The 26,513-nt window shown below is 46.7% G+C and overlaps 1 protein-coding gene across 3 annotated transcripts in view; it reads left to right on the top strand.

Annotated features, from left to right (window-relative positions):
• The window catches only part of FAT3 (FAT atypical cadherin 3), a 502,003-nt gene that overhangs the window by 435,607 nt on the left and 39,883 nt on the right, over positions 1-26,513 (top strand). For all 3 annotated transcript variants that reach the window (XM_036258794.1, XM_036258793.1, XM_036258791.1), the window contains 6 exons: positions 8,709-9,098; positions 11,556-11,770; positions 12,890-13,027; positions 13,953-14,096; positions 17,127-17,324; positions 20,605-21,403. In XM_036258794.1, coding sequence (XP_036114687.1) covers positions 8,709-9,098; positions 11,556-11,770; positions 12,890-13,027; positions 13,953-14,096; positions 17,127-17,324; positions 20,605-21,403 — 1,884 coding nt within the window. The remainder of the gene's footprint in view (positions 1-8,708; positions 9,099-11,555; positions 11,771-12,889; positions 13,028-13,952; positions 14,097-17,126; positions 17,325-20,604; positions 21,404-26,513) is intronic.

Raw genomic sequence — 26,513 nt, 5'->3', positions numbered from 1 at the left:
TTTAAAGATAGAAAAGAGTAGTCAGTTTGAGTTTTTTTACTTTAATGGAATTTTACCTGCCTCACACAGATAATGCAAGAAGAATTTTAGGCTAGCCATTTTCTTCAGTGGCTTAATTTAAGTGAAAAAAAAATTGTTCAAAAAGTGTATCCTTTGAAATAACTTTATAATGAGACCTTTAACAAAAATGATTTTCTAAGTAAAGTCAGTATCTTTTCAAGCACAAACTAAAATAAGGAATGTAAATATCCAGAAAAAGAATTCTTGTATAATATATAAGTATCATTTTCTACAAATATTTCAACTGCTATGTGCGGTGAGCATTAAACAGGTTTGGAATATACCTTGAAATTTTTACTTCTCTCCAAAATTGATATTAAACAATTACTTTCCATGTACGTGATTTTTGTAATAGTTTTTTAACTTATTAAAGACATGATCTGTCCACTGTATAAAGTCTAGAAAAACAGACAAAAAGGAGAAACAAGTCAGTTCTAACCAATGTTGTTTTTTGATAGAAGTCTTGCCTTTTTTTTCTTTACAAAATTGGGACCATAAACTAGATATTGTTTTGTAACCTGCTATTTTCACTGGCTTGCAACATAAAGGGCTGGACAAAAGTAGGTTTACAGTTGTTTGTAATAAATAATACAATAATTAATGAATAATAATACAAGAATAAACTCTGTTTCACGTTCTCACAATTGTAACCCTCCTTTTGCCCACCCTGAATTCCTGTGTCATTATATATTCTTTTGCACTTTCATATGATGATGTATATACTGCATTCTGTGATATGCGTGTACTATAATTTATTTAACCAGTCTCATTCTTGGAAAATTGGGTTGTTTCCAGGATTTTTTCACAAATGCAGACATCTGTTTAGCAGTAGCTTGTTATATAGCTATGAGGGTTTTACGTACATTTTTAATATTAAACATTCCTGCTTTCTCTGTGTCGTACCCTTTGGAGGGTCTTCAGCAATTTTGAGCTCGTGCATTTGCAGTGGGCAGGTATGTGCGGTGTGCATGTCACCTCCATTCACTGCATTACCATGCTCATTCACTTGCTTTGGTCCCCTGGCTGTTTCTTCTGCAGTGCATCATTCTTTGCTGTCTTACTGAGTGCAGGGCCCTGAGGCTCAGTACGGGGTACAAAGAGAATACGACATAGTCCCTCTGCCTAAAAGATACCTTAACGGAGTAGGAGAGAGGACATAAATAGAACCAATTATGATGCAAACATAATGTTAAGGGAGCGAAGAGAAGACAGGAAGTGGAGAATTAAGGAAACTGTGCCAGAGGAGACCCTGCAGATACAGAGGGTTTTCACAAGGGAAGGAGGGGGAGAGAAGGTTGAGTAGACCCAAGAGTACAGGCCAAGGCCTGAGGGGCAAATGTGCATGGTGTCTTCAGGAGCCCGCAGTAGACAATACAGAAGAGAAGTGGATAGAAGTGAGCAAAAACGGCCCTGGCTGGGACCAGACTCCACAGAGTGAACGCCTTTCTCTAAAGTTTTTACTTCTGACTGTAAGAAGTGAGAAGTCATCGACTCTCTTGAGCGGCTGGAGCGAGACTGGATCCCGTTTTAGGAACGGTAGTTAAGTTTGGCCAGGAGGGGAGAAAGTCTGAGGCCATCTGTAACCAGGAGGCAGGCGTGCAGCCGGCTAGGTGAGGGCGGAGGGGAGCCCCGCCTGGCTGTGAGCCCTGGCCGCAACACGGGGGGAATCAGAAGAACCCAGCATCGCGATTCAGATGGGAGAGGAGAGTTGGGGGAAGACATGAAGGAAACAATCTCGTTTAAGTAATTCCATGTCAAGTTGCTAAGCTACTAGAGTTAGGGGTGCTGTCTGCTGGGCTCCACTTCTCCTCAATGAAGTGCCTAACCCTTACTACATGGAAAGGTCATAGCCAGTGTCTCCTGTGAGGAAGACAGAGCATAAGGCCACAGCAAAGGAGGGCAGCGACATAGTCAAGAACCAAAGCTTTTGTACCAGTTTCCTTCGAAGGATAATCCTTATAGTTTAAATAGAGCATGCATTAATCATCATGCCTGGGTCATGAAAGCTATGAAATCTAAATATCCTTGTGAGATTTGGAGCGTTGATGAACAGGCAGGAGAAAATATTGGTTCAAAAACAAGTTATTCGATTGCCTGGGGCGTGGTGTCGGGGACTGATTGCTCTGGGACGTGAGGAACTTTAAGGAGTGATTACAATGTTCCAGATCTCAGTGAGGGATGTGGTGTCAGGGGGTAGACATTTGTCAGCATTCATGAGCTGGACACTTAAAACATGTTCATGTTATTGTATGTAAATGATGACACCTTGATGACATTGATATAAAAATGATTAGAACCAAACTGTAAAGTGTTTCCAGAATCTGATTATTGAAATTGTTTCACATTATTTCTTTCCCGGATATGTAGTCCATGTATATTCCAACCCTTTTATTTATTTATTTATTTATTTATTTATTTATTTATTTATTTATTAAATCACACCTGAGGACACTTTTTTACATTTTATCTTCGTAGAGTGGGAGGGAGGGGGAGAGAGAGAGAGAGAAACATCGAGGTGAGAGAGATACATCGATTGGTTGCTACCCACACGACCCCCAACCAGGGCTGGGGACAAACCACAACCGAGGTATGTGCCCTTGGCCAGAATCAAACCCGGGACGCTCTGATCCGCAGGCCGACGCTCTAACCGCTGAGCAAAACCTGCCAGGGCTATTCCAACCCTTTTATAAAAGCCAGTTTATAGCAGTCCAGTGTGGCCCATGTTTTGTGTGTGCTGCTTCCAGGCCGGACCCTGTGCACGCGGAGGGTACCATGGCAGATGTCACAGACAGGCCCTGTCCTGACAGACTCCAGGCAACTGCCGGCATAAGACCTCAAAGTGAGCATCACTGAGCTCTTGTTAGGTTCCCTACGCGTAGGGAACTTGATCTTCAGAGAAGGGGAGAAAACATTTCAGTGCACTTGCTGTATTGCCCACTCTCGCCATTTGGTTCTGATGCTGACTTTAACACCCTTAACAATCTCAAGTATAAAGTGGAGTTATTCTGACACTGGGTTAGATCCTTGGGGATGATCCTAGCAGTGGGTGTTATTTCTCACTCAGATGCAAGAGCCTTGCTATAAGCTATATGTGTGAACTCAGAGCATTTCACTGAATGTTATGAACCTGCTGTGTTAAGTGTTCTTTTCTATCCAGAAAATCCCAAAGCTCGTCATGCTCAAGCTTACTGTGGACTTTTCCTTTGCTGATACGGCCCACTTATGCCCAGGTCTAGCAACTTGATGGGTGGTTGGGGAGAAGGGCAGTCCAAGTTCGTTTAACTTGGAAATGAATCATAGTGCTGGATGGTCATCTTAGACCTCAAGTGACCTTGGTTTGGTCACTTTAAAAATGAAGAGAATGGAGACCCAGTGAAATGACTTGTCCAGTTTTCCTTGTGTAGTTCTGCAGATCATGGGCTAGCAGCAAGTTCCCCTGTCTTCCAGGACTGGACCACATTGACAGTCCCAAGTCCAAAACATCCATTTTCCCATTTGGCCAAACTGAAAGGAACTTCACATCCATTTAGAAACCTTTCAAGGGAAGGAATACAGATGCCCTTGGCAATCCACCCCAGGATTTCACAGCCTTCCCTCCTGGGAATTTTCATGCGCTATTTTTGTCCTCCAACCTCACTGGACAAAATGCCACTACTTATTACTTCCATTGAGCAAATAGGGATTTTAATCATTCTCCTTTTACTTGATTGTAATCCTCTGAAGGCCTGCTCCATTTGCCACAGTTAACGTGCAGAAATTTCTCTTGCGGTGAAGGTCGTACTTCTCCTGGTCGCCTGGCACTTCAGTGTTTTAAGAAGCCAAGGAGCTCCATTCTCATTAAATTAGGCTCGAATTGGAGAACAGAATTACATACTTCAAAACACAGACGCAAAATGATGGATTAACGTTATACCTGAATGTAACACGTGGTGATACGCAGTGAGAGCCAGTCTTCTGCCCGGGTTCATCCTTTCAGACGGGCGTGTAGCAAAGGGATGGCGATTTGAAGGATGGCATTTGTCAAACGTCCTTGGATAGAAAGTTTCCGCTTTAGTGACATGACCTGCATCCATTTGACAAAGACGGCATCCCATTGCTTGGAAACACAGCCGAGAAAGCGCTACACCAGAGGTGCTGCCTCCCAATTGGCATTTGTATGTCCGACTTTATTTATTGAAATCATTGAAAGCCATCACAATTGTGTCTCAATCGGAGTTAATATGTTCCAAAAATATATCCTTGCTTTTTTCCTGAGAACTACCAAATCATAAGTGATGCCATTTAGCAGGTTCATTGCTTTGGGATCCCCCAGTCCCCCCACCTTTTCTGGTCTTGCCTCCCTATCAGTCTGATTGGTAACAAAAAGGAGAGGTAAACAATAAATCTTCCAGCTCCTCCTGGTGTGAATGCCCAAGATACTGTCAAAAGCCAAATGTATGGGGAGGTGGGGGAGTTTAGGTCAGCAACTGGGGGGAGGGGGTGGTTTTCTGCTATAGTGAAGCAGAAAAAACCTGTCACCGAGTTTAGATTAACAGAATCTGCCCGGAGGGGAGCCGTGGTCTTCGTGTGGCTGATTAATGTCAGCCTTGGACACGCAGTGCTCCCGCAGCAGAGCTCACCCGCTGAGCAGGAGCTGGGAGAGCACAGCACCTCCTGCTCGGGAATCCGAGCGGAGCCCAGCGCCTTCCGATGGGGCTGGGCAAGCGGGCTGAAGACCTGGAGCAGAGGAGATATCTTTAATGAGATTTCAGCTATCTGTCTCAGTGAAGGGGACTCAGGCAGCCATTAAAAGCACCTTCCCTTTAGGCCTTCATGCCACAGAGAGCAGCACTGTGCAAATCCAGCCCCTATCTGGCCCAGCCCAGCTGCTCTGAGCACCATGCTTCAAGACAGGGAGTCCATAATTACCTTCTTCCTAAATGATCTTCAGAGGAAGTGTGTCCAGGAGCATGTGTTAAATCCTTAAAAAGGTTGAGCAAGGAGCGTTGGGAAAACAGGACTTTCTTTGCTCCTGGTGCTTAACTAAAAATGCTAGTAGCTCCAGGCAAATCCATCAGCCCTTGGTTTATGCGTCAGTGAAGTGGGTTTTGTACTTGTCAGCAGATGCTGAGACGAAAGCCCTGCATGAATTTCCTGATCCACCTTATCATTGAGGAAACTGATGTTCCATATGTTGGGGCTGGACGTCAAATCTGCAGGGAATGTTTGGGATTTAGAAACCTGAAAACCTACGTGATGTATTTATATCCATTACTGACGCTGCCATAAATTCATTTTTGTGACTCTGAGAGGTGTCCTGGGACCATCCAATTAGTCAAGGCCACTCCTGGGGCATGCAACCTGCTCTGACACCCAGGCAGTGTTACTGATTTTCAGGTGCAAGCTTGACCACCTCCACAACCCTCTCCGTATTTACTGTAGGAATTTATGTTGGAGAATTAAATCTTCCAGACACTCTAAAAATAGCTAAAAGCCATGCCTACAACCTCCGCTCTGGGGCCTTATTTCTAGAGGCCGAAAGAGAAGAGGAAAGCCTTTTTTTTTAAATCCCACCACCAATAAAATCAGAGGTTGATGTTTATATATCATAGGGTGGTTGTTTTGAGAAATAAATTAAAGTAAATGATGAAACTTTAGAAAAAATGGACTCTCTGGAAGGGACCCAAGGACAAGCTCTTAGTGCTGACCTTTTGGTTAAAGCCACATAATGCAATTCCTGTCATCTCCTCTAGATGTATGATTTTATTGGCTTGCTGGGAATTTTGGTTTAAGGGAAATTGTACATTGGGGGAGTTACTGCCAAATGTCTGTCCCCATGGTGAGGTGTTGTAATAGAAAACAACCCAGGCTTAGGCCCTCCCCTCTAAGTGCTTATATTCTAGGGGTCCGTGATTCCCAAAAGACACTTTCAGGTGTCATAGCTCAAGGCATGACTGATGACTGTCCTCGCTAAGAGCATTTAGGATCAAAGGGGGGCTTTCTCAGCCTACACAGCTCTTAAATTTTGCTTCTTCTAAATCTTAACGACTAGCAAATTTGAGGTTTATAAACCATTTTGAAGTGCTGAGAGCCTCTGATGAAAACAGTGAAGTCAGTCTTTAGAACCAGAAGTAAACCCAATCATCAGCCACTAATTTGCTGGTTGTTAATGGATATTTCCTGGTTGATGCGTTTCAGCCTTAGTATATATTAAGCTGAAATTATATTTTGGTAACTAAATGCATTTCTTTAAATCATGGAACTGGAGGCCACCCCCTGACTGGATCTTGTTCCTTCTTTGATGGCTTGCTCCAGGCTCACTGGCCATTAGATTTCTTTACATTCCCTTATGAACTCATCCGCCCTCCTGGCTCTGCAGGCCATTTGAATGCTGATGACCCTCAAATTGATAGCTCCAGCTTGAACCTGTCTGATCTCCAGCCTCCAGTACTGACTTCCTACTGGAATCTCCACTTAAATAGAAAATGCCCACCCCAAATTTAATTTGGCCAAAAGGGGTTCCTGGTCTTCCATCCAAGTCCCTTTCCTCTTCCATCCTCTCCATCTCAGCTGACGGATGCATCCTCTTCTCACTTGCTCAGGCCCAAATACAGGAGTCATCCTGGAGTCTCCTTTTTCCGTCACATCCCCTATCTTGCCAGCACCACAGTCAGAAAACAGTCATTTCTCACTATTAATGGAGGGGAGGGTGCCTCGTCTCCCCCCACTGCTCATGGGAGTGGGCTTCTTGGGCTACCACTGGAATAAGCATTGCTGGAGGCCCCCACAGGAGGATGTGATATAGTAGAAAGCTTTATTCCTGTGGAATTACACCCCTGGGTTTCCAGAGTCCCGTTCCCCTTAGTCCAGTCCTAGAAGAAGTGTAGCAGGGGCTTCAGTAGAGCTAAAAGCAGAGCCAGTGTCCAGAGTTTCCTTCCCATTTTGCATAGTCCATTATAGCGTCAGGCTAGCTTAGCTCATGTTTCCCCCTGCAGTCCATCAGCCCATCGCATGTGGGGTCCACACGGCTGTGGGCCATCGGGGTGAATGCAAGAGAGTAGAGCAAAAGAACCCATAAGCCAAGAGTCAAGCTCAACAAGAGAGGGAATTCCTTTGTTTAGGGGATTATGTATTCCCACATGTTCACACCCTTGCAGTAGCCACACGCTCATTCTGGCCAATCATCTCTGTCCCCAGGTGTGATTGTCCTCAGGCGAGTACCTTCCCTATGTCACCCCAACATTACTGGGCATGTGACTGTCTTCCCTTTGTTGGATCCCTCCCCCAGTGTTTTGCAGGGAACATACCTATCATGTCTGGCCTTCTCTTTGCTCCTTTCCTGTTATTAATAACTAGTTAAATACAGTGGTATCATCACCACCTACATGTTCAGAATAGAGCTGGAACCTTCTCACGTCTCCCCACCGGAACCCATATCCACCACCAGGACCTTGTTCAGCCTGCCAGGTCACACACCTGTGTTCCTGTGGAAGTCACCAGCTGGTCTCCCTGCTTTCGCTTTTCACTGCTCTTCATTCTCAAGTGATCCTGTTAAAACCTAAGTTATGCACATGGCTCCCCTCCCCCACCCTCCAATGGCTTCCTGCCTGACCACCACAACCTCACAGGGTCTGCTCCCTGATGCCCTCTTCCGTTTTCACTCTCTTCTTCTGCACACTGGTCTTCTCGGCAGGCTCCTTGGACACCGACCCTGCTCCTACCTCCCCCCGCGTGTTCCTGCGCCCGGACTGCTGTCCCCATAGCTGTGCTGTTCACTCCCTCCTGCCCTTCGGGTTTCTATTCAAATTTCAAGGCCTTCCCTGACCACCTCATTTAAAATCACCATCCTGCCCTGGTCGGTTTGATTCAGCAGTTAGAGCATCGGCCCACAGACCAGAGAGGCCCGAGTTCGGTTCCTGCTAAAGGCACGTACCTCGGTTGTAGTTTGTCTCCGCCCCGGTTGGGGTCATGTGGGTGGCAACCACTCGATGTGTCTCTCTCACACTGATGTTTGTCTCTCTTCCTTCCTTCCTCTCTCCCTCTGGCTCTATCTGAAGATAAATGCAAAAATGTCCTCGGGTGAGGATTAAAAAAAAAACAGTTAAAATCACCACGTTCCCTCCGTGTCCCACATACTCTCTCCCCCTGACCTCCTCCTGTCCCTTTGGCTTTCTTTTCCTCCCCTTTTCCTCCTGAACATACCATTTATTTTTATTCTTGGAAAAATTTTTTATTTACTATTAATTTATTTAGTTGTAAACTTATTTACTTCCACTAGGATGTAAACATCCCCACGTGAAATGTTCGGCTTTTGTGACATCTAGAATAAATAGATTCTAGATAAACATGTGTTGAAATAATTAATGAATTAATTTGCATTTCTCTTCTGTGGCACATCTTTTCATACATATATCTATTGGCATCTTAGATTTTTTTCCCTTCAAAATATGAGGACTATCCCACTATTTCTGATGTGTATTTCTTTACTTTTTAATTTCATTGTATATATTTCACAGACTGAAATGTACATCTTTGTAGGACCAACGCTGTGAGTTTCTCTAATTGCTGTTTTCCTTCGTGTGGCCCTTCAAGCTCAGCACGACCCTAATGTTCTAGAGCAGAGGGTCAGGCTGCGTCTTCCGGCACTCACGCTCTTGCGTCTCCCTCAGGCATCAACAGGAAGGTCGTGTACTCCCTGGCCGACTCGGCCAACGGGTTCTTCTCCATCGATGCGTCGTCTGGCATCATCATCCTGGAGCAGCCCCTGGACCGAGAGCAGCAGCCCTCCTACAACATCAGCGTGCAGGCCACCGACCAGAGCCCCGGGCAGGCCCTGTCCTCCCTGGCCACCGTCACCATCACTGTCCTGGACATTAACGACAACCCCCCTGTGTTTGAAAGGAGGGACTACCTGGTGACCGTACCTGAAGACGCCTCCCCTGGCACCCAAGTCCTTGCTGTTTTTGCCACCAGTAAAGATATCGGCACAAATGCTGAGATTACGTATCTCATTCGGTCTGGGAATGAACAAGGGAAATTTAGGATCAACCCAAAGACAGGTGGGTCAACAGCAGCCTGCTCAGAATTCAAGGCTTCATTCTGTCCTGCTCCTGCTCCTAACCTCCTAACCACTTTTCTTCCCGGGTTTTTTTTCCTCCTGCTGCTTCCCTTGCAGCAGAAATGAGTTTTATCAGAGCAGGGTCAGGGTGCCCTCTGGCGCAGAGTTTGACTCTCCTGCTGTGGGCTCACTTGGCAGATACTTGACCCCCAGATTGTCTCCAGGATTTCCCATAGGAAGGTTGAGGTGGGTGCTTTCTGGATGGGGAGAGCAAGTATTCTCTGCACACTAAGCACAAGGGTTTGTTTGTTTCTCTCTCTTTGCTCTTTGTTTCTTTGTTCTCTAACTCGGATCATGCATTGACGTGTTTGGGAGATTAGTGTTCACTCACCACCATCTACACTCAGGCTGCCACTCTCTGGCCACCTGCCAACGAAGACAGTGATAAGTGTGACACACAGGCCTTCCCAACCCTCACCCCGGTCAGCTGGGACCCGGGCGTATCTGAGTCCTCTTCATGGCTCCTGGTCTCAGCACTGTCACTTCTCACCACGTGTGTTTCAAACCCTGGAGGCTGTGGCATCACCTAGGGGACAGGTGCCTAGAAAGACACAAGAGAAACTCTTAGGGCTTCCTCTTCCTCAGCGAGTTAACAGCTATCAGCGGTGATCTGGGTAAACAAAGGTGGTAATTTGGAATACAAACTTAGATGGTCTTTGAAGAATAAATATATTGACCCTTGTATTTTCAAAAAATGTTTGTACTAATATTTTCAAAGCACTTTCGTGGATATTCTCCTTTGTTTATTTTCCTATGAGTGGGCAAGGCCATCCCATTTTGCAGATGAGAAAGGTGAGTCTCTCACACCTTCTGGCCACTGGACATAATTTCCTCATTACTCAAGGATTCTGCATTTGTTGAGCAAGGCGGCAAAGGAGGTCCATTTGGATAGTTTAATAAATTAAATAAGAAACTAACATAATTAGCAACACTCATTTAATATAGTAAATGCACCAGGTTCCTATAAAATCATTAGTTTTTCTCTCACATTTTTCATATGAGAAAAACAGAGCTTCAGAGAGGTTAAATAATATTCCCAATGTCCACCATGGGTAGGTGGAAGATCCAGGATTTGAACTCAGATCTTCCTGACTTTGGAATACATGATTAACATCTAAACTACACCGCTGTGCTATGGAGGGTCCAAAAAATGAAGAAATCGTCCCTGCCCTTAAGTATAGGGAGGTGGAAATATTGATGAAGGAATTACGTTAGCAGCTTCTCCCACCAGTAACTCTGTTTATTAAGGTCATTACTTCTAATTAAAATGTATGGGGGTTTTCTCATTTAAATATGTGTTAACTGTAGCCTGTTCCCATTCTGGCCATTGTATATGAGCACTGTGGGGAAATGGTTAGGTACTGTTTAAATGTAGCACTGGATAATGAGGCTGGTGCAACATAAAATGCTAAGGTGATAATTGCGAAGAAAACTTAATTATGGGGAGAAAGTCTCTTGTTGTAGGCATGGCTTCCATTTTCACCTTAAGTAGAAGGACAGCCTTAGCTCCTAGAAAAATCGTCTGTTTGGACATGTGAATGGACGTGACACACTCACCTTGGTCCTACTGGTTGTTTGTCAGCTGGGAGAAAGGTCAGTGCCCTTGAGAACGGCTCTGCAGGCAGTACAATGGCAGAATGAGGGAAAGGTTGGGCACTGAAAGGGCCAGGATGGCAGGGAAATGGCTCTCCTGGAACTTCTCCTGGGGTTGGCACCCAACGAGCTGCTTCCACCTGTTCTGTTTGCTTAATTTAAATGTATCTGTAACACCGGCGTTGTCTCTGTTCTGTAGTTGTGGACACGGAGCTCACTATTTGACCAGGTGTTTCCTTTTCCATGATGTCACTATACCTGGACATTTCTGAGATCTTTACCCTCTTTGTGCCATAATAGTTTTAGATGACCACAGAAAGCTGGAGACCAGGAACATGGGAGATATATTTAATGAGATTTCAGTTACCTGAAAGTATTTACTTGCGGACAAGGCATTGGGGTCGTACACTCGCACCCACACATCTCGGCTCATTCCTAGTCAGCCCGGGGGCACTTGAGGAATCATCGGGAGACTCTTATTGGGGATGCTGTTCCTGTCCCTGTTCCCTAGCTGCGTCAGGGTGAATCATGCCAGGGACTTCCAGGCTGCTTGAGAAAAGTTCAAGAACTACTTCAGAAACATGCAAGGACTTCATTTCTTTCGTGTTGTGTCTCGGGGGAGCTATATTTCAAGTGACGGCATTAATCAGACTCTGGATGCTGTCAGCAGGGCATTAAATAAACAAATTCCTGAATATCTAATATTCTTGGCTGTGGATGATGTTATAAATATTTCCATGATTATGGAACTGCTGACCAATGTTTTTTCCTCACCGAATCTAAAGCTCCCTATTTTTCTTCAAAGGGGGCATTGCGGTCTCTGAAGTCCTGGACTATGAACTGTGCAGAAAGTTCTACCTGGTGGTGGAAGCTAAAGATGGGGGCACTCCAGCCCTCAGCGCCGTGGCCACGGTCAGCATCAACCTCACAGATGTGAATGACAATCCTCCCAGGTTCAGCCAGGACGTCTACAGCGCCGTCATAAGTGAAGATGCCTCGGTCGGGGACTCTGTCATTTTGGTAGGTGCTCGTGGGTGGTCCAGATGGCTGGGGCTAGTAATCCTCAATAGAGTGAAAAAGTAAGCAAAGTGTTTCTTGGATTTTCTTCACACTTTTTCCTATCTATGTCCTTTTGTCCCCAAAAACTCTGGTCGGGCACTAGTCTTTCAACTGCTCCTTCTCCATTTTGTCTATTGGAAAGGGTCTGAAAAAAATGCATGTATGTTAAGGTGCAAGTGACTGATCATCATTGTCCTCCCAGGAATGTTTATTTTTTGAGAAAAGAAAACACATCATGGAATGAACTTGTAATGTGGTCCCTACTAGCTTGTGACCTTAAGTTATTAGGTAGATAAGGATAGAATAAAATCCCTCCCAGCCCCCTACACACACAGAGAGAGAGGGAGCTATAAATGGGAGCAAGTTTAAGATGAATTGGCCAGTCTTAGAGGAGCTCTTTCCAGAAGGATTTTTCCTAATACCAGTAAGAATAAATCATATGTTGGGAGGACACAGGCCCCCTTAGACTTACACACTACATTTTGGAAACAATGAATCATCCTTGTCATGCTCATCATCCCTGGGTTGGACAGGTCTCCTCTATTCATCCTCATCTCTGGCTCCCACAGCACCAGGTTGTAGGTGTGCATTCTTTACACATCAGAGGTGGGCTTCCCAGGCCTCGTTCTGGGACATTATGAAACTGCTTCCACATGTATGAATCCCAGCATCATCAACATGAGCAGCAGACAGTGCGGAGTACGCTGGCCAAGTGGGAAAGGGCATTCTCTTGGGCTCCCATGACATGGAAATGCATGGGTTGAGAATTGGAAAATAATCACAAGAATATCCCTATCTGTCAGCTTTGGCTCTATCCTTACTCCCTCAAGGCCTGAGGAAAATCAGGCCTAACACGCATCGGGCTGTAGGCAGGTAAAAAATGAACAGAAATAAAATGGCAGCTCCCACAAATAAAACAGTCTCCTTCTTGAGCCAACCCCATAGTCTCTTCCACTGGGGTTGTGATCACTGGCACAGCGGAGATAGCGCCTACGAAAACCGTCGGGCTGGAAGGAACCCTGAGAGTAAACTTATCTCTTGCGTCATGTCTTTTCTCTGATTTGCTTATGTCCCATGAAGCTAATAGCAGAAGATGCAGATAGCCAGCCCAATGGACACATTCATTTTTCCATTGTGAGTGGAGATCGGGACAATGAATTTGCTGTGGATCCTGTCTTGGGACTTGTGAAGGTTAAGAAGAAATTGGACCGGGAACGGGTAAGCTAGTTTGCACCAGCTCCCCTCCCACCCACTCCCACCCACACCCATCCCTTCCCCAGACTCACGCACAGGCTCAGTGAGTACACGTAGGAAGATTCTCTGCTCTAAATACTGAGAGTGAAAAGGGAGGGAGTAAAATGTAGCATAATGTACGTTTATGTTAGACTTTCTAAAGAATTTTCTGCCAGTAGAGGTGGCAGTTTCTTACTGATGGATGTTTTAAGGGAAAAAAGCAAATATGTGTGTTCCTGGATGGTTTGGATTTTGGTCCATTGAGCAAGGGATCCTGTGGTTCTGGCTTCAGGAGCAGATCAGAAGGATTATCTGAAGGCCAAAAAGATGATTCAGAAAATTCCTCTGTCCAGATTAAACTAAGTTTCTAAACATTGTCTTTTTTTGGCCACAAAAATATGTCTTCAAAGAGAAATTAAATATGGAAAAAGATGTTCTAGTAGGGATGCTAAAAAGCTGAAAGAGCTCAATGAGTGATATAGTCCCATAACTCCGAAAGTATCAAAATTGATCAGATAGATTGGTGTTGACAACGGTCGTGTCTGAACAAAGGCTAAGAGCTGTGGTGCCAACCAGGGATGGTTTTGCTCCCCCCAGAGAGTATATGTTTTTGCCCCTCATATATTTGGAGGCATTTTCAGTTGTCACAAATTGGCAGGAGGTGATACTGTCTTCCAGTAGGTTGAGACCAGGGATGCTCCTACATTCTACATGCACAGGTCAGCCCCTAACAACCAACAGTTACCTGGCTCCAAATGTCAGCGGTGCCGAGGCTGAGAAGCCCTGGCTTAGAGTCAAAGAGAAGATGACTGAACTCCAGCAAAGCGGAGGGGCCTGCAGCGCCTCTGAGTGTGCGCAGAAGGAAGGGGGCACTGCTCGGCTTCACTGCCCACCCTTTGTGCTTCCGCAGGTGTCTGGATACTCCCTGCTTGTCCAGGCAGCAGACAGTGGCATTCCTGTGATGTCGTCAACTGCCACCGTCAACATTGACATTTCTGATGTGAATGACAACAGCCCAGTCTTCACACCGGCTAACTATACCGCTGTGATTCAGGTGAGCACATCTGACCTGTCCAGCACTTGTCTTCATGCTCTCAGCCTTTTTTCTCTGCTGGGGTTTACTCATCGTGGTTTATCACTGTTTTTACCTAATCAGCTCATCCAGCCCTAGGGCTGGTATAAGAAGAGCCGGCTTCTTTTGCTGCAGCTGATTCATGCACGTTGATAAATGCTATCGCCAGTGGGCTTCTTTCACATGCTGGGTGCTTTCCATACGCCGTCTGTCCCCACTACAGCCCCATGAAGTGGGGTGGCGGGTCAGCCCCCACTTAGGCAGTCAGCTAAGTATCTGAGGACTCAAGTAGCTCACCCAAGATCGTGCAGCTAAGTAGCACACTCAGGGTTAGAACTCAGGTCTGCCATCAGCAAAAAAACTTTTCTTTGCACGAAGACTGACTTTAAGTTGCTTTGTGCTATGGGAGGGAGATTGATACAAACTGTATCATCAGTCATAGGGAGACTGGGCATGAGGACAGAGCCACCACTCACTGAAATTACTCTTCCATAAGCAATTTGTTTAGCACTTCAAATCCACTAGCTCTTTAAAATTAGACTGCAGGATGGAGTAACTTACTGCCGGTATTCTGCCATTGGAATGATTCTCTTTCCCATCTATTTTTTTTCTTTTTCAAAAGATATTCATGAGCACAGTCTAGGCACTGAGCTGCCTCCACTTCCCAGTGTTTCTAGAAGCTGGAAACCAACATCAGGAGGATGAGGAAATCCAGTCCAGGAATACTGGAGGTGTGCAGGACTTAGAAAACAGGGGTTGACATACACGTGTGGGAGGCCACAGATATTCTAGAGCAGTGGTTCTCAACCTTCCTAATGCTGCGACCCTTTAATACAGTTCTTCATGTTGTGTGTGGGCGTATCTGCTTGTGGGCGGACCCACCTGGAGACGGATAGAGGAGCCATGTCTCGGTTCCTAAGACCATCGGAAATATGTGTTTTCCGATGGTCTTAGGGGACCCCTGTGAAAGGGTCGTTTGATCCCCAAAAGGGTCATGACCCACAGGTTGAGAACCGCTGCTCTAGAGAATCAGCTCTTGCCTGGTCCAGTGTGGCCTAGAATCACCCCCACAGGGCCCAGGACTTTGCAGATAGAAGCAAGAAGAGAGTGAGTCAGGTGTTGAGGGGCCCATTTGGAAGAACATTCAAGACTTTGAGTCCGGCCATCCATAGCCGGCTGCCCTGCACCGCTGAGCTGTGCGGCAGTCAGGCCGAGAGGCAGTCAGAGAGCCAGCTCTCTGCTTCATTCCTGCCTCCTGGTCAGCGAAACCCGACGCCTTCAGCTGCTGGCGTTTGGGTGTTCCTCTCTGATGCGTCTTCCAGCAGCTTGCGTCCTCATCTCGCTCCTGCTTCCCCATCGCTTCACGCAGGGCCTGCGCCTTCGGCCACTCCTCCTCCCAGACGGCTCTCCTCCATGACTGTCGCCGCCGTGGCTCTCTGCCTGTCCGCCTCTGGGTGCTCGCCCCGAAACAGGATGGGCCTTCCTACTCAACATTCAGTGCTACGACACACATCTGTCAGCTCGACAGCCTGTTATCATGTACACAACAGGAAGTCAGCAGTGAAAGCCTCGAGAACCCCGCCTGTGAGCGTGGCCATGGCTCGTGGCCGTGGCTCTGTCCGCAGCACCAGGGCCTGTCTGTTATATTTCAGCCTTCTTTCTCCGATGGTGTCCCTAGGGACACAGTCTCTCTCTCTCTCTCCCCCCACCTCCATCCCTATGGAGGAGATGGCCTTTGTAGACTGCAGACAGAGCTGTAAGTCTTGTGCTTTTTGTGATGCTGAGTACGCCATCAGTGTAAAACAGTAAATCCGCACTGGATGGAGGCGGTTCCGTGACTCGTTCCAGACAGAGACCATGTCTAGATGCTGATGACCAAGAGGCTGTGAGAGAAGGAGCAAAATAACAGGTCTTTGAGGTCCTTCTCTCTTTCTCCTGCAAAAAGTGGAGAAACACTTTTTCAGCCCAGAATGATGTTCTTATCCTAACACATGGTTTTTATAAGACTGATTCAGCACATTAAACTTGAGAGTACCGGCCCTGTGCATGACCCCCCCCCCCCTCCAAACTGCAGCGTATCATTGTCTTCATCGCTGTGACCCAAACTCATGCAATCCTGAGGCGATGTCATCAGAAGTCCTGAACTAATGAAACTGACTGTAGTCCTCAGCTGTGGTAAGACTGAAGTCTAAACAGAGTGGGGCAAGGGACCAATGCCTGAGCTATGGAGGAATTTAATTTGGCATTTGCAAAGTGAGGATAACCTTTGAGCCAGGAAAGAATGACAAATATCCTTTGTGTTTCTATTTTGGGGGAAAGGCAAAATAATGCTTGCATAATAACACCAGGGCTTCCAAACTTTCTGATGAAGCTAAGGATTTCCTTCTTCATTCTCATGTTGAGAAATACTCCACCCCTCTTCCCTGTCCTCGAGAAGCATGGCAAACCTTGAGTTCTGAGATGCAGGGTGGAAAGCTCATTTTCCTTCTGGAATATGCCTTTCTATATTTCCTGGGAGGTTGCCAGGCTGCCCCCACAAAAGGTCCAGTGTTGTGACATTGTGTTACAGTGTTGGTCCTCAGCACAATCATGTGTGACAAGTCTGAGGAATTGCCTTCCCATTCCCAAAGGTTGATGTTTTCTTGGCCTGAGAGGACATTGGATGTAATCATGAAAGCCACTGAGCACCTTCATTTCCAGAGCTGTACATGAACTCAGCACGATGCCAGCCTAGCCCAGGACAAGGTGTAGCAATACCATCTTTGGGACCGATAAACCCATTCAAGGTGAAGTCCTGAGTTCTCACCTGCAGCTCATTGTCTCATGGGACAGTTGTGGGGAGGCACCGCTTATAGACGCCAGCGTCTTTGCGGAAGACGAGATAATATCAGAGAAGCCTTCCTCTGAAGCCCTGTTTTCCAGCACAGCACTCATAGCCGGTAATGATGGGGTTTCTCAAAATGTGAAGAGAGGTGTAATTTATCTTGCTTTTTAATGTACTCTCTTATTCAGGAAAATAAGCCAGTAGGCACCAGCATTTTGCAGCTGGTGGTGACAGACAGAGACTCCTTTCACAATGGGCCCCCCTTCTCGTTCTCCATCTTGTCGGGAAACGAGGAGGAGGAGTTCGTGTTGGACCCGCACGGGATCCTGCGGTCAGCCGTGGTCTTCCAGCACACGGAGTCTCCAGAATACCTGCTGCACGTCCAGGTACGGCCCCGTTCTCTGTGCACACCAGACTGCCTTTCTCTCGGGCTTGTTTCTGTGCCCGTTGGTTGGTTTCTCTTTGTTGAGCGAGTCAACATAATTCATTACCATGCAGGAATGTTCCCCTTTTAATCTCAAATTCAATTTCACACCAATAAAAGCGGCCTCTGTGTGTGAAATTGAATAGGAAGGAAGGAAAGCATCAGAGTTCAGCAGGGACATTCCGGTAGGTGTGCCAGGCAGACAGTCACAGGGCCTAAATCTGCATCTCGAAAACTCCTGGGGTTCTGATTGGCCTCCAGGGACAACTAATTGGTCAAGGCTTACTGCTTTCTTTATTTTTTTAATCCTCACCTGAGGATATTTTTCCATTTTATCTTCAGAGAGAATGGGGGGTGGGGAGAAACATTGATATGAGAAAGACATCAAGGTTGCCTCCCACATGCCCCAGTAGAGCCAGGGACGAACCACAACCTAGGTACATGCCCTTGACCGGAATCGAACCCGACACTCTTTGGTCCATGGGCCAGTGCTCTAACCGCTGAGCAAACTGGCCAGGGTGAGGCTTGCTGCGTTGTACTGAGTAGTGTTTGCCACATCACCCACTTGGGAAAGCCACCGATCTTGATCCTAATGTGACTGAGCCCGATACTGGCCTCTGCTTTTGAAGGGATTTCTGCTTGGTATGTTTCCCCAATGAGACAGGAGGGGACCGAGCGCTCAGATGGCAGTGGACTGCTCCCAGCATTCCTGCTCCCTCATGGTCATCGGCCTGTGTACAGTGAAATGGGACAAAAAAGGCAGGGTGTGGATAGGAGCAGGAAATGAGAGTGTACCAAAAAGTTCCTGCGTATGGGTTTTGCTAGTACCAAGATTTGGTCCCATCAGTGAAGCTGAATGACTATTTTTATACAAATTTGCCACAGAGGACAACCCAAAGTCATTATTAATTAATAATAACCATAGGCATTTTTTACATTTGTGTAGCATTTAGTTGTGTACATTATTTCTTTTGATAAGTCATGGCTTACTGTGCTCCATGAAGCCTTCTAGATTAATGACTTTTGACTCTGAGCATATCAATGAACGCTTCAGTTCACCCTCTCCTCCAGCAACATTGTGTAAATAGTTTTATGTGACAGTATAGTTCTTTGCCTACTCTCTCTGATTGTTAGAGAGCAGATTCACACCTCTGACTTCAAAAACACTATAGAAAGCTTTCTCCTCCCAGTTCCTTATGTTAAACTACCACCAAGTCCTGCGTTTTTGCCTCCTAAAGTCCTGGTGTGCATCGGCTGTATTCCCTTTGCCTCCGCCCACTCCATTCCAGATGGTCCCATCCTCATACTATTGCAGAAGCCTCATGGGTGACTCCAATGGCTTTAGCCTCCTTCTTTTCTGATCCATCCCTCTACCCCTTCCAAATTAATCATTCCACTTTGATTTTGTCATTCCCCATACCCCAGGGTCAATACACCACATCCCCTAGACCACATCATGCCCTCGGCCTCTTTTTATCAATAAAGTTTTATTGGAACACAGCCTCACCCATTCATTTACATACACTCTGTGGCTGCCTCCTTGCAGGAGTCATAGCTCAGTAGTTGATAGGGATCATATAACCCCCAAAATTAAACTACTGTTTCTTATCTTGCCCTCTACAGAAAAAGGTGTATCAACCCCTGCTTTACACGAAAACCATCTGTGGCTTCCTAATGCCTGGAAATTTGTGGTTTGCAGGCTGAACTCTGGCCCAGACTCTTTCAGATTCTGAATCTCAGGGTCTTAAGGCAGAGATGACTCTCCAGTTCTTCTCAGACCACAGGCCTACTAGTCTGTCTGTCACCTTAGACCCAGTGGCATCACGTCTTTCTGGCCTCCTTCTGGCCTCTGACATTTGGGAAGGCTACTTCTGGCTTATAAACGCCAAACTCATCACTGTCCTTTGAGACCCTCCACAGTGTGACCTCAGTTTGGCGTAATTTGCTAAACATATCCTTTTCCACATGAATTTTTCATGTCAGATCTCTGGTTCACATAGTCCATTACATATAGCGTGTGGTGAGGGTAATAAAAATAACACCAATCACAGTAACTCTCATATACCAGGTACTTTTATGGGTCAGGCCTGTGCTAAGCACTTGGCAATTACAGTGTCTTTTGATCCTTACAATACAAAAATCCTGTGAAGTAAATACCACTATTTTACTCATATTAAAGGTATAAGAATTGAAGCTCAGAGAGGATAAGTAACTTAAAGCCAGACTTGAGCAGCAGGACCAAGATTCGAACTCAGGTCTACGGGATACCCAAGCCCCTGGTTTTACGCTGCCTTCCTCATACAAGGATATACCTCCCCAGATTCCACCCGGCCTGAAAGGTCCCCTTCCACCCTGTGTCCTCAAACCCCTGCCTTGGGGACCCGGCTTGTGGGAACCTGCCCCCCACGGGAGCCCTACAGCACCACTACTCCAGGATGCACGTGGCTGGTGCTCAGTAAAGATCTATTGTCGGACTGATTGTTCCATCACCAATAAAAAGAAGGAAGACAAAAAGGTTTTATTCGGGCTACCCATTTTTCCCTTCAGGGCACCATTCTTTATTCTAAACCTTAACATTGTGTAATTTCCACTTCAATAATGTTGTTTCTTAAGTGTGCAGAAAGGTGCCATCTGATTTAATCAAAAGGAAAGAATCCAAAGAGAAAAAAAATGTTTCTTCTACCCTGGCCAGTCACTGGGTAGCTCAGTTGGTTAGATTGTCATCCCAATAGGCCAAGGTTGCAGGTTCGATCCCAGGTCAGGGCACATACAAGAATCAGCCACTGAATGCATAAATAAGTGGAACAACAAATTATTCTCTCTCTCTCTTTCTCTCTGAAATCAATAAATAAAAATTTAAAAAATTTTTTTTTCCAAGGGTGTACACCAGTTTATGAGGTGCCCTTATGGCTTCTGTCCAAAATTAAAATAAGGCCAGCCCGTTGTGGGCCTGTTGGATCTCATAACCCCCACTAGCCTCCTTCCCTGCTCACCCCACTGTTCTTATTGTGTTGATACATTTTATTGTCCATAACAAAGTGTACATATGGGGACTGAAGGTGATAAATCTCTCCTTTTACTTAAGTGCACATCTTTAGCTTTCTGCAAACTAGAGGCAGGAGATGGAGGAAGACGCAAATATGATTAAAGGAGCAGCAAATATCTTCTGAGTTTTGTTGTTTTATAAATGACTATGACTTTTTTTTCTTAGTCCCTTGCCTTTCTCCCTCCTGGTGTTTTAGGCAAAAGACTCAGGCAAACCCCAGCAGGCGTCTCACTCCTACATCCGGGTGCGGGTCATTGAGGAAAGTATCCACAAGCCCACTGCCATCCCTCTGGAAATTTTCATTGTCACCATGGAGGACGACTTTCCTGGTGGAGTCATTGGGAAGATCCACGCCACGGATCAAGACATGTATGACGTGCTCACGTTTGCCCTGAAATCGGAGCAGAAAAGCTTGTTCAAAGTGAACAGCCACGATGGGAAAATCATAGCGCTGGGAGGCCTGGACAGTGGCAAATACGTCCTGAACGTGTCGGTGAGTGACGGCCGCTTCCAGGTGCCCATCGATGTGGTCGTGCACGTGGAGCAGCTGGTGCACGAGATGCTGCAGAACACCGTCACCATCCGCTTTGAGAACGTGTCCCCCGAGGACTTCGTGGGGCTGCGCATGCACGGGTTCCGGCGCGCCCTGCGCAACGCCGTCCTCACCCAGAAGCAGGACAGCCTGCACATCATCAGCATCCAGCCCGTGGCCGGCACCAACCAGCTGGACATGCTGTTTGCGGTGGAGCTGCACAGCGGGGAGTTCTACAAGCCGGCCTACCTGATCCAGAAGCTGTCCAATGCCAGGAGACATCTGGAGAACGTCATGCACATCTCCGCCATCCTGGAGAAGAACTGCTCGGGGCTGGACTGTCAGGAGCAGCACTGTGAGCAGGGCCTGTCGCTGGATTCCCATGCACTCATGACCTACAGCACGGCGCGCATCAGCTTTGTGTGTCCGCGTTTCTATAGGAACGTGCGCTGCACCTGTAACGGTGAGTGTGGGTTCAAGTTCCCTCCCGCCTCACCTCGAGATTTGAGTAGACTGGGTTATCATGCCTGGTAAGCGAGCATTTCTTCATTCCCTCACTCAACAAAATATTTACTGACCACCTCCTATGTATCTAGCAACTGTGAGCGACCTGGGGCTACCGGGTCACAAGCCAAGCTGGTATCCCGGGAACGTGCGCTGGGGGCAGCGCAGACATGCAAAGAGGCTCTCTTGAGCACCCACAGTAAGTGTTGTTGGGGGAAGTACAGTCCTTTGGGAGGGCCCAGTCCAGAACGAAGGTGTCCTAAAGGGGGTATGTTGAGATAAAGGATGAGTAGGAATTAGACATGTGAAAACAGGTAGGAGAGCATTCCATGTGAAGGGTACCGTGTATGAGGAAGGCTTAAGGGCAAGAGAGGAACCTACACTGAGGGGATTGAAAGAGATTTCCTGCCGCTGGAAGGAGCAGGAAGTGATGACTGATGAGACTTGTGAGCAAGCCCAGGGACCACACAAGGGTGAGCTAGGATGAAGATTTTAGACACGATCCCGGGGCAGTGGGAACCATCGGCTGATATGAAGTGAAGAAGTGACAGGATCAGCTCTGTCTTTCGCAAAGAGCTGCAGAAGGGGATGGATTGGACTGGGCCAGGCCAGAGGCAGGGAAACAAGTTAGGAAGCTATTGCAGAGGGCAAGTCACTTCGATTTGCTTCCGTGAAAAACGGAAGCCAGATGTCTGGGAGCACAGTCAAGGGATGGATTCAGCCCTCAGAGCAGCAGAGATGGAATGTTTCATGTTCATTGATGTAACTAGAGTCACTGAAGCTTGACCTTTCCTGGTCAGAGGCCATAACTGCACAGTCACTTGCCCACAGTGGTCAGCAAGAAGCATTGCTCCCTCCCTCTTCTCCTCTCTCTGACAGGTGGAGCCATAAATTGACTGCCCTTTTCTAAGAAAATTGCACCCAGAGTCTTTCTAGCCAGTGTGAACTTGGCCCAAAGGGACTGTAGCCAGAAGAAAGGCCATTTGTAAAGCATCCCCTTAGGTAATTGGGGACAGGCAGGGCCCCTGGCCTCTTCCCTTGTGGAAAGTCCATGGTTGTAATTTGGAAAATAGGCTCATCAGAGAAACACTGCAAAGATCATAGCTCCCTGGTAGAGACATTTTGACAGCCACTGAGCACCCAGAAGAGTTCCAGCCACTTATCTGCAGTACCCAGTGAATTCTGTTTCTGTTTTCATCAGGTAGATGCAGTGATGTCTGACCTGTTGAATATGTAAATTAGTTCCAAAATAACTCAAAGCATGCATGCTAGGTGCATCGCCTTTCTGGCAGGTGCCACCAACATGCAGGATTTATGAACGCCAGCTGTTGGGCCTTACCTGTGTTTCCTCTGAAGACAAACTGATTTATGCACCAGAGCTCTGCTAGGGCCTTGGTGCAGCGATTCACAGCAGGGTTCAAAAGACTTTCACCACAGGACAGGGCAAACCCTTCAGGAGAAACTAAACCAGCTAATTAATCCTTGTGCTCTGAGAATTTATTTAGCAAAAATAATCAGTGGAGACAGCAATGTCCTAGACACTGAGGATTCAGATTTAAAAAGGCGCTGTCCCCACACTCAGGAGCTGGCTCTTGTGAAGTCAGCTTGCAAGTACCTGTTTGCAATAAAAACGTTACAGTAAATGCTAGGGAGTAGGAAGGACGGAGTCCCAGTCGTGGCTAGAGGAAAGCTTTCTGTGACATTTGCACAAGAGAGATCACCTAGGAGCTGGGCCTTGAGGGATGAGCATGAGTTCATCAAGAAGGACAGGGCGAGAGCAGGAGGGATTTAGAGGGCTGACATTTTTGTTGGAGAGGAGGTGGGGCTTGCTCTGCGTTCGCTGGAGGCGCTCCTGGTTTCAATGCAGTAAGTTTCAAGGCGGTGTCCTTGCCCAGAACTCTTGTTCTCTAGTCCCCATAAACCTTTCTGCTCCCAGTCAATGCAGAAGGCTGGGATGTTTTGTGATTCAGCCCCCAGACATCCCACAGGCAGGCCTTCGTTTGAAAAACAAACGTTGCCCAGTGGGAGCCCTGGGCAGACTCAGGTCTACCTGAGAACCTCTTCTCACCTTCAAGTCACTCTTAATAATTAAGCTATGAAATGAAATACTAGAATTGCATGGTAAAAGGACCCCCAAAGGTCATCTTGTCTCAGCAGGGTGATATATGAAAAGTTCCGTTTTATAAATGTGTAGCTCTGTGCCTTGCCCAGGGCCGTACAGCTGGTGAGAGCGGCTCACTGATTCAGTGAGGGTTCGTTTGGGGCCCCTGTTTTATTATCTGCATCTTAAGAACAGAGACTCTTCCATTTTTTTATGAGTCATAACTCAGTGCTATGTACTCTGTAGGAATACTCAGATAAGCCTGTTTTCCCTGGCAGACTAATCCCCAGACTCACAGTACCATCTCGGGACGGCAGTGAATGTCTCAGACTGCAGGGTGCACGGAGCGTACTACAGATGCCCATCGCTGAGCCCACGCTTAGATACAACAGGAGGTTCCGGTGGCACCTGGGATCTGTGAATGCATGCTGGTGATTCTAATGCTCGTGGTCAGAACATCTAATTCTGAGAAATCTCACAGCAAGATAAAGCAGAAAATATGTCCTCCAGGTTCAGGGGGCAAGCTTTTAGTTATAATACTAATAACTCTCTCACTTCTTGTGAAGTGCCCTCTCAAATAAAAATACAGTGAAGAACTGTTAAGGAAAGCATTAGGCATTTCAGGCAAAAGAGAGATCATTGAATTTCATAAATGCCCCTCTCAACACACACACACACACACACACACACACACACTCACAGCTAGTATTGGTTTACCCTGGAAAATTGGTAGATTCATTCAATGGACTTTCCTACCACGTGATGTAATAATTAGGATGGTAAGAGCTGGATAGTAATATTTATACTGAATTGTCCTCTATATTTATCCCTCTCCTAACTTCTTTTTCTCATGCAAATTTTTTGTGTCCAATTAACGTCATTAGCATCTTGAACCCAAATGCCAAACTGCTTTGAAAAAATGAGAGCAAACTTGAATTTTAGTGCAAATAGGTTCATTACATTCCAGCCAGCATCACGTTTGAACAGAAGTTCAAGGGATACAAAGTTCCGATGTCATGAGATTGCACCTGGTAAACTTCAGATGCTCAATGAACAGCGGTCTTCGCTGAGAAAACCTGACAACAACCTAGTGACTAGGGATTGATAGAGGCCCGCGAGCCCCCACAGGGGAAGGAAGCAGACAGAGCATCGGGGGCAGTCCATGGGGCTGGGCTGACTGTCTATTTTGGAAAATTTTCACTGATTTTTCAAAAGTCTGATATGGATATATATCTTTTTTCTTGTTAATCCTCACATGAGGATATTTTTTCCATTGATTTTTACAGAGAGTGGGAGGGAGGGAGGGAATGGGGAGAGAGAGAAACGTTGATGTGAGAGAGACACATAGATCAGTTGCCTCCTGCACATGCCCAGACCAGGCCCAGGAATCAAATCTGCAACCCTGGTATATGCCCTTGACGAAGAATTGAACCCATGACACTTCAGTGCTCAGGCTGATGCTCTAACCATTTAGCAACACTGGTCAGGGCTAGATACAGATCTAAAAGGAGACATTTGCTTAGGAGACTGGACACCCCATGAGACCATCAGAGTTTAAGAGCAGTGTGTTATGATTGATGGTGGTGGTAGAAGCCTGATTTGTCAAGTTCGGATTAGATACAGAGCACAGAATGGAACCCAGGGCTCCAAGTAAAATGAACGTAGTGTTTGGGTGAAGCACCGTGCCAGGCAGGTGATACAGCAGAAGTCCCGCCTTCCACCGTGGCCTCTGACACTGTAAGAAAGGTTTGCTCGGCGAGGCAGGGGAGCAGAGGCACATCGCTGAGGGTGATGCCACCCGGGCCGGGTCTGAAAGGATGCCTAGAACCAGGGAGGCATTGGACAGGGAGGGTTGCTGGCCAAAGAGCATTAGCGCAAACGAATGGAGGTGAGAAACAGTGCAATTCCATGCACAGATGAAGGCAGGGACTAACGTGACTACTAACATGTACTGAGCCATGGCCAGTTACTGTCCTGTCTTTCAAACATAGATCATTGCACTTAACCCTCATAGTAACCCTAAAGGGTATGTATCATTAACTTCAAAAGTTGCAAAAACTAAGATTCGGAAAGATCACTTGACTTGCTCAAGGTCACAGAGCTAGTAAGTGGCTGAGCAAGGATTCACACCTGGCAGCCTTCACCACTGTACTTCCTGCCTCTGCACAGATATAGAAAGAACTTGAAAGTCACCTGATCCAAACTCCCACCTGCTATAGACATCCTGTTTACAATACTCCTCGCACAGTAATCCAGACCATGTTTGAACACCGTGTCCGGGCTTACTACCTCTCAAGGTGGACCTGAGGCAACCGTCTCCCTTACAGTCCATCTCGTTGTAACATCACCTGCTCCATCCTGGAGCTACACACAACCTGACCTAGAGTCTAACTCCTATGAGCCTTGGATCCTCTTTTCCTAGGCAAACAGCCGAAGTTCCTTTGCTCCTTGGCTATAAACAAATGGGAGCTGTACAGAGTTTTAAGTGGGGTGCAGAGGAGGCAGGAAAGGAGTGTCCCCAGCCCCAGTTGGAGGGTTCCAGGAAAGGCATGGAAGCAATGCAGCTGGTCCTACTGGGTCCGCGCCAGGCAGGGAATGCATTTGAAGCAGAGGGAGCAGTGAAGAGAAAGGTCCAGAGATTTGCGCATCCTTTCATTTGCTCATTCACTCAGCATTGAATTGAATATTATGCCAGGCTCGGTCAGGGTGCTGAGAGGTACAGTGGTGAGGGAGACTGACATGTTCCCCATCGTCATGGAACATGAACTAGCAATGGACAGACCACAAGGAACTCAGCTGGACTGGCTGGTGGGGAGTGAGGGCAGTCCTGGGAGGAGTACGATAGGACAGATCAACGAGCCTGTGATAGGCAGCCGTGGTAATGCGCTTCTAATAACCACAACAAAATAAAACGATGAAGGCCTCTTTGAAGCAGTGCAACACTTAAAGTTAGCCTACCTGTTGTTGT

This window comes from Molossus molossus, unplaced genomic scaffold (assembly GCF_014108415.1).
Source record: "Molossus molossus isolate mMolMol1 unplaced genomic scaffold, mMolMol1.p scaffold_m16_p_13, whole genome shotgun sequence".
Classification (NCBI taxonomy): Eukaryota; Metazoa; Chordata; class Mammalia; order Chiroptera; family Molossidae; genus Molossus; species Molossus molossus.
Note: the sequence above shows the minus strand (reverse complement) of the source record. Positions and strands in the feature narration are given on the sequence as shown.